This window comes from Pantherophis guttatus, chromosome 4 (assembly GCF_059756535.1).
Source record: "Pantherophis guttatus breed Tessera chromosome 4, ASM5975653v1, whole genome shotgun sequence".
NCBI classification, from domain to species: Eukaryota; Metazoa; Chordata; class Lepidosauria; order Squamata; family Colubridae; genus Pantherophis; species Pantherophis guttatus.
In genome coordinates, this window is record NC_142066.1 from 96,120,213 (window position 1) to 96,134,930 (window position 14,718).

The 14,718-nt window shown below is 39.1% G+C and overlaps 1 protein-coding gene across 1 annotated transcript in view; it reads left to right on the forward strand.

Annotated features, from left to right (window-relative positions):
* Positions 1 to 14,718, forward strand: part of EXOSC7 (exosome component 7) — a 179,916-nt gene that overhangs the window by 136,986 nt on the left and 28,212 nt on the right. The window contains exons 4-5 of the mRNA XM_060685953.2: positions 4,561 to 4,726; positions 8,492 to 8,562. Coding sequence (XP_060541936.1) covers positions 4,561 to 4,726; positions 8,492 to 8,562 — 237 coding nt within the window. The remainder of the gene's footprint in view (positions 1 to 4,560; positions 4,727 to 8,491; positions 8,563 to 14,718) is intronic.

A 14,718-nucleotide genomic window follows, 5' to 3' on the forward strand; every position in this document is an offset into this window, starting at 1 on the left:
TACAGTTTTAAAAAAAATTCCAAAGCCCCTTTGTTACTTAGCTGCTGTTTTAGGCTAGGGGTCTTCTAGTTACTAATATAGCTCCAAACGTTGTTGCAAGCCTGGGCTGTTGTCAGTCACCCGGCTTCAAAAGACTCCATTTTGCTTCGTTTTCCTCCAGCACTTTCCTTGCCCAGTTGTCACAGCTTCGTGGCAGCCACCATGGCTGCCACCCCCTGCCGCCGACTCACAGAGGGTTCCCTCTGACCTCCGAGGAACTTGCCTGTTCCTCTCAGTCTTCCGAGGCACCCGTCTTCTTCCCCCGTCCCTACAGGACAGGTTTGGTCCGCAGACCCATCGGCGGCGGTTTGACAGCCGGGGTTTTCACGGGACTCATCAGAGACTGCTATTTCCCCGACTGTCTTGCCGCGACATCAACCGGAAGTCCCCCAAATATTTAACTTTCATATCTATTTGAAAGTCCACTTTTTCTGCCAGATTTTCTTTTTGTTTTTTTGTGAGATTTTTAATTATAACTTTAGTTTTTCTCTGTTTATTTACCTCTCCAAACTATCCCTTTTCACAGCTTCAGGATTGTCTCGAGCGGTTCTTCTACAATAAATACCAAATCATCTGCAAATGCTTGTAATTTATATTTTTCCTTTCTTATCTCCAATCCCTTAATTTCTATATTTTGCCTGATATTCCTATTCAAAATTTCCAAAGTCGATATAAATAGTGGAGGCGATAGCTTCTTTTTCCTTCTTCCTTTTGTTATATTAAAACTCTCTGTATAGTCCCCATTTACAATTACCTTAGCTATTTGTTTATGATACATTGTCTTAGTTACATTTATAAATTCTTCTCCAAAGTCCATTCAGTTTAGTTGATGTGTCATAAATTGCCAACTCACATTATCAATGCTTCTGGGCATCTAAGAAGATTGTTGCCATTTGTTTTCCTGAATGTACTTCATAATATTCTAATGTATCTAAGACAGTGATGGCTAACCTTTTTGCCATCGCGTGCCAGGAGACGGGGGGTGGGGGAGGGCCGTGCGTGCACATGCACATGCCCATGCGCATGTGCGCGCGACCCACCCCCCACCCCCGCTCCTGGCACATGATGGCCTGGTAGACCCATTTTTCTTTCTTACCTGGTTCCAGATCCTCTCTATTTATCTGGGAAGAGTGAAAACAGCCTTTCTCACTCTCTCGGAGGCCCTCGAAAGGCCTGAAACGGCCCATTTCCCAACTCCTGGTGGGCCATGAAGTGACATTTTTTGCTGCCCTAGCCTCCAGAGCCTCTCTAGGAGTCTCTAGGAGCCTCTCTAGGAGTCTCTGGAGGCTGGGGACAGCAAAAAATGTCACTTCCTGTCCCACCAAATGGGCCCTTTCAGCCTCCGTAGGGCCTCCAAGGGAGTGGGAAAGGCTGTTTTCGCCCTTCCCAGAAAAGTAGAGAGGATCTGGAGCCAGGTAAGAAAGAAAAATGGGCCTCCCCCCCCCGCCAGGCCCTCCAGAGGCAGGAAACAGCCTGTTTCCCTACTTCTGGTGGGCCCAGAAGGCCCGAAAATTAGCTGGTCAGCGCGCGCATGCGCCCCAGAACTGAGCTGACGTGCCCACTAATATGGCTCCGCATGCCACCTGTGGCACGCGTGCCATAGGTTCGCCATCACGGATCTAAGATAATCCTTAAATTGTGTTTTATTTGTCTTTTTGGTAAAAAGCCGTTTTGATCTGGGTGAATAAATTCAGTAAAAAAAAAAAAATTCAGTCTCACTGCTATTATTGATGCAAAGATTTTATAGTCCACATTTAGTAAGGATATTGGTCGATAGTTTTTTATCTGTGTCAAATCTACATCTTCTTTTGGTATTAGCGTAATATTTGCTTCTGTCCATATGTTTGGTAATTTAGCTTCTGATAATAGTTCGTTACAAACGTCTTTCAGTGGCAAGTTTAACGGGTCTGCAAAACATTTATAAAATTCTGCTGGTAGCCCATCTGGGCCTGGAGTTTCATCATTTTTCTGTCTTTTTATCACCTCTGTTAGCTCCCCCATTGTTACTTTCTCATTTAGTATAGTTTTAAAGTTTTCTGGTACTTTGGGTAAGTTGGCTTCTTCCATATATTGTGTTATTTTTTTCCATAAGTTTTTTTGTATCATATAACTTCTCATAATAGTCTTTAACTATTCTTTTTATTGACTCACTTTGAAAATGTATGTCATCTTGCAATGTATTTATCACCTTTTTCTCTTTTTCTTTTTTCAGTTTATATGCCAATCGTCTTCCTGGTTTATTTGCATTCTCAGAAAAGTTTTGTTTTGCCCTTTTGTTGAGCTATTTCTTCTGAAACTATTAAGTTCGATTTATCTTTAATTATCTCAATTTGTCTTTTAAGCATTTTCTTTTGTGAATCTCTTTGATGTTCCAACTTCAATTTCTTATATCTTCTTTCAACATCATAGTCCCATGATGGCGAACCTATGGCACGCATACCAGAGGTGGCATACAGAGTCCTATCTGTGGGCATGTACGCCATTGTCCCAGCTCAACCAGCTAGTCGTCAGGTTTCTGCATCTCTGGCCTGCGCACACCTTCCAATTTGGGACTCTGTGCCTAAAAGGTTCGCCATCACTGTCCTAGTCCGTCGCTTTTTCTCTTCGGGTTTTTTTTTAGCTAACCCTCTAAAGTATGCTTTGGCTGTTTCCCATATGTTCTGGAGTGATGTATCTCCTCTTTTATTTTCTTTAAAGTATAATTCAATTTCCTTTGCTGCCCATTTTGTATCTTTATCTCTTAATATGGCTTGGTTCAGTGTCCATCTAAGGTTCTTCTCCAAATTAATTTTACTGGATTGTGGTCTGTCCAAACACTAGGTTCTATTTCCACATCCAGTATATCAATTCTTAGTTCTGGGGACATCCATATTCTAGACGATGATTTATGTCTATTTGAATAAAATGTATATTGGGTCTTTTTCAAATTTATTTCTCTCCAGACATCTTGTATACAAATTTCTTCTATCATTTTAAAGAACGTCTTAGGTAGTCTCTTTTTTCCTTTTTTCCCTAGTTTAGTGCTTTTAAAGTCTAGTGTTTCATCCACAATTGCATTAAAATTTCCTAGAAGGCAAATAATGATATTCCACTTCCAATATTTTCTTATGTAATGCTTGGTAAAAATTTTCTTGCTTATTGTTTGGTGCATATATTGGTATTATCAAAACCTTTTTTAAAAATTAATTATTATTTCTACCATCAAAATTCTTCCTTCTTCATCTGAGTATATCTGTTTAGAATCCAATGGTTCTTTAATATATAAAGCTACTCCTTTTTTCCCCCTGTGCTGATGTAAAATATAATTTCCCAATTTTTTGACATTCTAAAAATTATAGTGTTTAATTCTTAATTCTTTAAGTGCATTTCTTGCAAATAAATTATTTCTGTGTCCACTTTTCATAATTGTGTAAAAAATGTTTAACAGGGAAGTTTAATCCATTTATATTCATTGAAAGGATCCCATTTCTTTTCTCCATCTTACTTAATTATATTTTCCAAATAAAGGAAAAGTTTTGTATCTCATGAGAAATAACAAAGAAAAACATGACAAGAAATCAAAATCTATGACATTATTTGAACGGACTACACATTAATATAGTTAGAAATAAAAGGGAGGAATATAAAGTTGGACTATTTGATCAAGGTTAATGTAGTTACATTGTTATATCTGGTAATCATTAATGGACTTCTGCTGACACCAGAACTGAAATAATGATGCTGTATGGAATTGTTTATAGATAAGAGACGGGATATTCGAAGAAAAGTCATTTGTTTTATTTTAAGAAATGGTGATAAGTTACTAAAATAGTTTATACTTGTAATAAAAATTGGAAGTATTTTCTTTTTCTTTACTATAATTTTTCTTTTCTTTTTTCTGGTGCTCCTTTTTTCTTTCTACTCTTTCTATTATTACAGCAAGCAACTTTTCTATTGTATCTTGTTTCTATTAGCTTTTACTATTGTATCTTTGTAACCTTTGTTAAATTATTCTAAAAATAGGAAAAGTGCTCTATTAACTGACATTCAGTTGTAATTATTATAGGAAATGGCAAACTAGCCATTTGATATATTATATATATTATATATAAGCTTTGCTATTACAGACAATTAAAACTAATTGAATAAATGTTAAGTCATAGACTAGCATATATTAAAACTATGCCAATTGTCCTATTACTTTATCTGTTCCCACCCACTGCATTTGTGTTCTTAATCAATCTTGGTTAACAGGTTGGTTTTCAAACATTATTCTTTATTCTGAACTTAGTAATTAAATTAATCTGTAGTTCTAGTTCATAAGAATAATTTCCATCAACCTAATGGAATTTAGTAACAAAGAGACATTATTAAAGAATAGAAAATAAGATATTCAACTGAATTGTTTGGAGGTAGTTAGAGAATTTTTATAGACCATATCCTTGATTATGAGTTATACCCTTGGTTTTATATTTAATGAATACTTAATATTCTGAACTATGGTTTAAATTTTCTGAATTATAATATATTTTTTCCTTTCAGTTCAGCAAATGCCACTCCAGAATTTGAAGGACGTGGTGGTGAAGAACTTGGCATTGAGATCGCAAATACCCTCTATAGGATATTTAATAATGAGAGCAGTATCGACTTGAAAACCCTTTGTATTAATCCCAGACAGCATTGCTGGATGCTTTATGTTGATGTCTTGGTGAGTAAATTCTATGTGAATATACATTAATTTTAAGCTCGAGAGCTTGTTTCTTTGGAAGTCTAAATATTACCACACTCTTGGATGCATTTATTTTATTCATTAGATTTTTTTATCCTTAATTATTTTTTGTAAGTAACTAAAACCAGAACAATACTCCTTCCTCCATCTGTTTTCTACATAACAACAGCAACCCTGTGAGTGAGTTGGGCTCAAAGAGAATGACTTGACCCAAAGTCATCCAGCCAGTATTCAGTTATCCATCTTTTACATATTTTTTATATTCCCCAATTGCCTGGGCCCTCTTTTTATTCTAGCTTGCCTCTAAAAGTTGTGAATGCTTCAACACTGGAAGTTTTAAAGAGGAGATTGGACAACCATTTGTCTGAAATGGTACAGGGTTTCCTGCCTGATCAGAGAGCTGGATTAGAAGACCTCCAAGGTCCTATCCAACTCTATTATTCTGTTCTGTTATTCTACTGCATGGAGAAATTTGGTATTTCTGGTTCCTAAATGAAACTTTGAAAACAGTTTATATATCCTGTTGCTCCTGTTGTGTTTATGATGATGATGATGATTCATCACATGATTCATCAGCCAGATGTTCAGACTGGATTTGGCATTTTAGGCTGCCTATCAAGTTCTTTCCAAGGACTTAGGATAGGCAGATGTGGATGTTTGATGGTGTCAAAGATATTGTCTCAGGATGAACACTGTTATGAGTAAAGCCATCTTTTGCAATTGATTGATGGCGAATTTGTCAATGTTGATGGTGTTCAAGTGGTGCTCCTGTTGTGTTGGGTTGCATCCAAGGCACTTATTACTGTTGGTATTATCTTTGCTTGTCATTCTATTTCTATTTGCAGGTATTTGTATTTTGTTATCTTCTCCAGTTCTTTATCTTCTATTCTCCTGTCTCTAGGCTTACCACGTCCACTAGCCAGATTTTTTTGTCTTTCTTATTGATAATTGTTATGTCTGGGGTGTTATATGACAGCTGCCTGTCTGTCTGAATTTTAAAGTCCCAGAGCAATTTAGCTTTTTCAGTTTCTATGACTTTCTCTATTTTATCATCCACCAATTATTGCTTGCAGGCAAATGATATTTCTTGCAGTTCTTCCAATGCAGCATTGTTGCTATTTTGTCATGCCGTTGCTTGTAGTCAGTCTACAAGTGTGATCTTCTTGCAGCAGTTAACCAAGTGGTTCACTGTTTCATCAGCTTCTTGGCATAGGCAGCATTTGCTGTCTGTTGCTATCTTCTCAATTCTGGCTTTGTATGCATTGATTCTTAAGACTTGATCTTGTGCAGCCAGAATTAGCTGTTCTGTCTCTTTCTTCAAAGAGACATTGCAAAGCCTTGTTGTTATTTGCTTTGCCTATTTTTTAATGTATTGACCATGTAATGCTTTGTCTTCCCATGCCGCCACTCTGCTCTTCACTGGGTCTTGTTTGATTCCACCTCAAGTGCAATGAAGGCAGCACTTGGACTCTCCAGTACTCATTAAGCCTTCCTGGTATATTAGTTTCTTCACTGTTCTTCAGATATTCTTACAATGCTCTTTTTTCTTCTTCAACCATCTGATATACCTGCAACATTCCATACCCACCTACTTTCTTTTGTAGATAGAGTTTGTCTATGTCCCTGCGAGGATGAAGGGCATGATTCATTGTCATTATTTTTCTGGTCTTCCTATCAAGGGCTTTTATTCTGCATGAGTCCACTATTCCAGTTGTGTATCTAATGACTGGAATTGCCCAGGTGTTGATTGTCTTAATGGCATTGCCTCCACTATTTGAACTTTAAGATCTTCTTAACTCTCTTGATGTATTCACGTTTAACCCTTTTTCTTGATTTCAGTGTGCTTGATATTGTCAGGTATACCCAGATATTTGCAGTGATCATCTTTTTCCAGACCCTTGATGTTATTCTTTTTTTTAATTGTTTATTTATATATATATATATGTATATGTATATATATATATATCTTTTTTAAATCACACAAATGCTTAATGAACAGTGTATTGTCTGGTTCCATTTAATCATATAAAGTATTAATAAACTGATAGTGAGAGTAATATTAATAACAACTGTACTTAAAATACTAATAATTGCTTCTTTGTAATAGGATTCTTACATCATTTACTTACATCATTCTTACATCATTTGTAATAGGATTCTTACATCATTAATATACAATAATGATAATAGTGGTAGTAATAATAATAATAACTGCAATATTAATATTAATGTTTACTTATATGTAATGCAATTTCTTGCATTCTTTTCTTATATATAGTATTTATCTTTCATCTTCTAGTTTCCATTCTTTTATCCAACCATTGATAGAACATATCCCATGTTAGAAAATATTCTGTTTCTTCCTTATCCTTTATAATTAATGTTAATATATTCATCTTGGCCTATAATACTTTATTTCAGTTAAAATCAGGTCTTCTTTTGGGATTAGTGTAATATTTGCTCCCCTCCAACTCTTTGGTATCTTAGCTTCTAACAATGCTTCATTGTCAGGGGTGAAATGCTCCCGGTTTGGACTAGATCGCCCGATCTGGTAGCGATGGCAGCACATGGTTCGGAGAACCGGTAGCAAAAATCCCTGAGCCCCCAGCACCACCATGCCCAGCTGAGCCGCATGATCATCAGAGGCTTTTTTTTTTACTTTTAAAAGCATTTTTTCTACAACCTCTTCCCACGAAAAAAAGGTTTTACAAGTAAAAAAAAAAGCCTCTGATGATCGCGCGGCTCAGCTGGGATAGTCAGAGGCTTTTCAAAGCATTTTTTTCTACAACCTCTTGGCCGAAGAGGTGGTAAAAAATGCTTTGAAAAGTCTCTGACGATCCCAGCTGAGTTGCCTGATCAGCAGAGGCTTTTCAAAGCATTAGAAAAAATGCTTTGAAAAGTTGGGGGGGGGGGAAAGTTGGCCCCACCCACCCAGTCAAATTACCCCCCCAAGCTACGCCCACAGAACCAGTAGTAACAAATTTTACATTTCACCCCTGTTCATTGTAGACCTGTAACATTGATACATCTTGTAGATATTTATAAAATTCTGCCAGCAGTCCATCTGGCTGGCCCTGGTGTTTTATCATACTTTTGTCTTATAATCGCCTCTGTCAATTCCATAATTGTTATTTTTTCATTTAACATAGTTTTCACCATTTCAGGTACTTTTAATAATTCTGCTTTTCCTAAATATTGCAATATTTTTCCTCTGGCACTTTTTCTTGGTCATATAGAACTTTCTATAGAACTCCTGAATTATTTTCTTTTTACCCCCATTTCGATACTGTAAGTCTCCCTTCTCATTTGCAATTACTTATCAATTTCTTCTCTTTAATCTTTTTCAAATTCTTGATGTTATTCTGTAGGGCATCTTGATTTCTTCCGTTTTCACTATTTTTCTCAGTTTGATAACGAGTGTGGCATATTTGTCCAGTCACTATTGTTGTTGTTGTTTTTAAAAAATCAATTCAGAGAAGGAATGCAATTAGCATTTAAGATTTAAACCAGGAAATCTGAAGCCAGCCCTTTTCAAACTGTCATCTCTCAGCATTTCTATCTATAAGGCAGAGAAATATTTTCCTACCTTTCATGGTTGTATGCATCTTACAAAGAGAATTGTTTAAACTTATACATTTATATCAAAATTATTATAAGAAGGAGATAATGAAATCATGGCTTTTAGAATAGAAAATGATTATTAAAATGATACAATAATTAAAATCTACTTTTTCAAAATTTCAGTTATTGGAGTGTGGTGGTAACTTGTTCGATGCCATCTCAATTGCAGTGAAGGCAGCACTCTTTAATACCAGGTAAAGAACACATCTCTTCAAAAGGCAGTTTTCGGGGTATTACCTGCAATCTAACCATTATTAGTTTGTAGATCAGCATAGGAATAAAAGTGAATATAGGCCTGAATATTTGCATCTTTCTTTGGGTTAGTTTTTTTCTTGTACAGGGATTTTCCTTTTCATTGAACTGTTTGATGAAACAGATTTGTAAAGCACATTCTGTACAAATGAGAGGGTAACTGGCAATAAGCCAGCTATATCCCTTGATCATGGTTGCCAAACTTTGATAGCATATTTTTTTGTTAATTTGAAATGAAACACAAAGTTATTAAATAGCAGCGTCAGCTCTAAAATAAACATAGCTTAGACTTTTTTTAAGAACACATGCAACATTTCGCCCAAAAAACAAAAAAAGTTTGAAAATTCTAACCATGCCTATGTGTGCAGGCCAGATACACCCACAGGGTATTATCTCCTCTACCTACTTTTTTCCTTTCCCCTTTCCTGTGATTTGGAGATCTCATCTACTGAAAAATTGGCTAGCCCAGTATGGATCATTTATATTTGTTTAGGAAGATTTATTTACTTTTAATGAATTAAACTAGTTACCCAAATCCTGTAACTCTTTTGAGCTTCCTAGCTTTGCCAAATAGCCTGATTCAGAATATTTAGACCTGTGGGGGTGGGGGGGTTCCACTATATTATATAAAAGCCCCATAGCTGTTTGACAGATATTTGCAGGCTACTATTTCCATTTGGAATGAGTCCGTATTTTGGCACTGTGTATTTTCTTCTTTACAGATGGGGAGCTGTTCTAAATTACATATTTTTTTGAAAACTAAGGAGAGTAGAATATTTTTCAAGTTGGTGACCAAAAGTTCTATTCAGGGCACAAATTAGTTTTTTGACATACTTTTTAGTGGCTTTGAGGTTACATTTTAAAAGTGATTAATGTAACACACTGCAGCTAGCATGCTGCTGTTAAAAGGGATGGAGAGGTCAAGTGTGTGTTTCATACATTGCCAAACAATATTTCCTAAAAGATCCACTTTAAATTTGTGCATCCTGGATGTCACCATGGCTAATTTGATACTGTCTGCATGTCAGATCCCTAAAAGTGATACTGCCATTCAAGTGAAGGAAGGGGGGACTTGGATTCGATTTACTAGCATGGCCTGTGTCATCAGATATTTTACAACCTATATTCTGGCTCCAAGGAAGCCTGAGATTCCCTTTACCTGCAGGAATTTATATGATAGCCATGTGGGTTGTCTCACTTTAAAGGGAAGTGGTGGGAATGCATGTTTGTTCGGGTTCTCAAAGGAAATAGTAAAGAAAACATCTTCACACTTGTGTATTGGCTGAAATCTGCATTCTGACCTAAAGGGAGGGGTCTCTACCACTTTAATCCTACTGCTTTGCCTAAGGGCATTCAGATTGTGTTTTAGCTGGATGGTTTTCACTTCTGCTTAATAAAAGAATCCTTTTGAACAACTACATTTCAAGAGTTCGTACTTTCTTAAATTGGAAGGAGAGGCGATCCTTACAGAAAGCACAATCTGCAAAACGGTCAACCCAGAGAAGCAATCTTTGCTCTACTGAGGGGACCTTGTAAACCATGTCTGAACAAAGCAGAGAGCTGGGAGAAACCGATTGCTGGGGAGAGACAGCAACCGCCACCCAGTCGGATGCCTGTCTCGTGCAACCCATCGGAGAGGATGAGGTAACCCTGGAGAATCCTGAAAAGCCCCGCTGGTCAATTGGCATTGGGAAGAAAGATGGCTGGGATGAGAGAACCAGAGGAGTCACCCTCAACCATGGCAACCGAAAACCGGGGTGGAAACTGGAATTAGAAGCCCTTACTGACCGGGGGGGGGGGGCTGATCGAAGCACCCCTGAGGGAGGACTATCTGAAGAGGCATATAACCCAATTGGTGATGGAGACTTTGGAAAATCTTAACATCCGAAGGGAGCCAGGACAACAACCAAAGAGCACTGAAAGGGCAGCAGTCATGGATGATGCCAGGGGAGGCACCCCCCTCCTGGAGGCCGCCTATCAAGCAGATGGTGCAGCAGCTGCGGGAGAAGACCCAGCAAACCCTCCCCCCCAGGCAGCACGCACACCGGCGCCCATTCCCAACCAACCCCGGGCTCCTCAGCTGGAAAGAGAAACTCCCCCTCTTGGGGTGAAGTTTGATGGGAATCCGCAACAATTAGGATTCTTTGTGGCACATGTGCTCACCTACATGCAAGAGTATGGGCGTGATTTCCAAACCCAAGGCTCCCGAGTGCGAGTTGTGACCCTAGCCCTAGAGGGTGCTGCAGCCAGATGGATGGTGACCCTACATAATGCCAACGCACCAGAACTGCGGAATTTCGACCATTTCATGATGGCCCTGCGACGTCGGTTCGAGGACCCACTGGCAGATCGCAAAGCACGTGACCGCATTAAGGTGGTGAGGCAGGGGCGACGGCCAGTAGCAGAGTATACTGAAGAATTCCGGGACCTCGCGTGTCGTGTGCACTGGCCGGAAGTTATTTTGGTGAGCTGTTTCAAGGACGGACTGAGTGATGACCTATACAATGCCTGCGTGGCCCGAGGGGCACTGAATGACCTACATGAATGGTATGTCACCGCCGAAGAAGCTGAGATCGATATGGCCAGAAACCAGTATCGAGCGGGCCGAGCATGGAAGAAATCCTCACCCCAATAGAAGCAAGAGCCCCACAAACCACAAACCGCATTCTCCCCGAGATCTTCAGCCTGTTTCAAGTGTGGAAAAGAAGGGCACCGAGCTGCAGAGTGTCGTTCGCAAGCACCCGCCCGGAACCACCCACCGGGGGAGGGTCCTGGAAAACCGGGCCGGCGTGGGAAGGAGACTGCCCTGAGGAGCAGGGAGACCGTAGAAGTCCCATCCCCTCCCCTCTTTGGGGAAGAAACCCTGGCATCTGAACAGGAGGAATCACACTCGTTCGGAAGCGATCCAGATGATGAGCCACTGGTAAGCAAACCCTAAAAGGGATACTGCCATTCAAGTGAAGGAAGGGGGGACTTGGATTCGATTAACTAGCATGGCCTGTGTCATCAGATATTTTACAACCTATATCCTGGCACCAAGGAAGCCTGAGATTCCCTTTACCTGCAGGAATTTATATGATAGCCATGTGGGTTGTCTCACTTTAAAGGGAAGTGGTGGGAATGCATGTTTATTCGGGTTCTCAAAGGAAATAGTAAAGAAAACATCTTCACACTTGTGTATTGGTTGAAATCTGCATTCTGACCTAAATGGAGGGGTCTCTTCCACTTTAATCCTACTGCTTTGCCTAAGGGCATTCAGATTGTGCTTTAGCTGGATGATTTTCACTTCTGCTTAATAAAAGAATCCTTTTGAACAACTACGTTTCAAGAGTTCGTACTTTCTTAAGTTGGAAGGAGAGGCGATCCTTACACTGCAGACCAAAATGTCTGCCACTTTTCTCTCATAAAATAGTCCCAGACACGTTTTGTACCTAATATGTCAATGCAATAGACATTTCATTCTACAATAAAAACTAACAAGATAATATTAATTGATGCATTGTTAGATCACTTTTAAACAAATATTAAACTAGGACGCACAAAACAATTATAAAATTACATAAAACCATGTACTACGAGTTCACTGCCTGATCAAAGATTCAAGGTCAAACTATCAACCTGAGCTTTCAAGAGGAATTCTACCCCATCCAACCTTGAATAAGAATTCTTGAAATAATGGTATTCTTAGCTTGTTTGACTTAAGCTTAGTTTGCAGCCTACATATCCAGTTCCCTAACCTCTTTGTAATGTGGTATAAATGGGACAGAAAGGTTTAGATATCACCTGCATATTAAGGGAATCAAAGCCAATATCCTTCAATATTTAAACTTGAACAGCAGAGATAAGATAGAGTGTGATATTATAGGTTAGTCTTCCCGAACCTGGATGTCCTCGAGATATATGGACTAGTTCTGATAATCTATTCCTCAAAATTTTGAAAGTTTATACAACGGGACAGAACACGAACAATACAATATTTAAACAGTCAAGCTATTGTCAAAAGCTCCAGAACTACCTTGTAAAAAAAGGTAGAAAGAAAGAATTTCCATGAAGATCTTCTCGGAAGATTGTAAAGAGGGAAGAGTCAGAAGGAGGCCCAAGGAAGGAGAAAATTTCCTCCGTAGTAAAGTGGCAAATGGCAAGTGGGGGCGAAAAAAAAAGAGACCATTTCAACGCAATAGATATCACCGGTGGAGTGAGGGGAAAGAGAAAAGGGGGTAATTTGCCATTATTGCTGATTTAATTTAATATACAGGAAGTAGACAATTTAGTTTGTGAGCGAAAGTGCTGATTAATCGGAGAACCCAGGCATTTTGAAGAAAGACTGACTGTCAACTAGGATAAAAGGGAGTAAGAGACACCTACTAGCCGAGGAAAAAACTGGAGACAATTCAAGTAAGGAGAGGCAATTTAAAGAAAAACAAGACCTATTTTGGATGGTCTGCTAATAACTGACTTATAAATCAAGGAAACTTAAGGAGTAAATTTGGATGTGAAATTAATGAAATAGTCATATTGGAACATTCTTAAGAGGAAATCATCTCTCTAATTATTATTGTTTTTCTATGCAATCTTTGGACTATTATTTTATTAGCTTCACCACCTACTGCATTAATTATTGATATTTTTAAGTGATTTAATTATAGATTTTGTTATTAATTAATTGTTGACTAAGGGGAAGGTTTGCAGACTGTAGTTGGGGTAGGAAAGATCAAGAAAGGAAGTCAAAGATTAAATAAGAGACATTTAAAAAGCATTGACAATTAACTAGTTGAGAGAGTGATAGTAGAAGGGTGCTGGAGGAAACTAAGAGAAATATAAGGAAGTGGGGAAGTCAATTTAAAGCAGTATTAAAAATGACAAGTATCCCCAATTTGACAAGAATTGGTGCAGGAAGGAGACAAGGAGCTCAAACTACAACAATGGAACTAAGTCCAGCAGGGCAAAGATCCATTGAAGGAATGTTACAGAGAGAGAGATCAAACTCATTCAAGGATCAACAACAGATATTATAAACAATGCAGGAGGTCATGTTACAGAATCAGGATCTGAAATGAGAGATAGGAGAAGTAAGGAGTGACACAAGAAAAATGAAAGAAAAGATGAGATCGATGGATGACAAATTTGAATGCTTCCAGCAACAAATTCTTAAAAATGAACAAAAATTACAGGAGATAGAAGATAGAATGGGAAGAAAAAAAAGTGGAGGAGATGGAAGAAAGATTAATCCAAGCCAATAGAGACCTCAAAGAGACTGTATTCTCCATTGTGGGTGGAGACAGCAGCCAGGATGGAGTGTGCTCGTCTGTTAGGTTGATAGACTGAGCCTATCAAAGTTGCTAAGTCCCGCCCTTGTTACTGGGCAGACCCAGCTTTTGGCTCAGTCTGTCAGCCTGGACAGGCGTGTGGGACTGTTCCTCTGGCCAATTTCTGACTGTCTCTTTACCTTTCCTGTCATTTGGACCCTGATTCTGCTTGATATTACTGGTTTGACTTGGACTTTTATCTCGACTGCTCTTGGACTATGACTTCAAACTGTGAGACTTTAATCCCCAGTAACTGGCTTGCCTAGTTATCTGGGGAAGGCATTCCTCAACCCTTTTAACTCTTTTAACATCACGTTGCGATTAAAACGCGGTTTTTTAGGGGTTTTTGCGGAGCTTCGCATTCCCGTGTGAGAGGTTACAGACCTTGACTCAGCTATTTAGCTGAATTGACACTTGCGGAGTTTCACGCTCCCCTGGGTGTCCTCCGGCGGCCATTTTGAGTGTGCTAACGGCCGGCTGTCTCTTTCTGATTTATTGCATCGCAGCTTTTTGGTGTTTTAAAATAGCTGATCGGAGCCTGCTAGTGGAGCTTCGCGCTCCCGACGGTGACTGCTTGAGTGCCTGAGCCGTCCATTCTCTCGGCACATTGGGGAATTCTTCTGTGCGCCACTGCCAGTTTCGGCGTGAATGTCAGCTGAGGCGGCTGTTCGTCTAGACGTTTGCTTCGCATCGCACTTTTTCGCGCCAACGGATTCAGTGGTGAAGATCTGGTCCCTGTCATTTAAAACGCAATACGAGGGGTCACGCGCCCCCGTCGGCAGCATTGTTGGC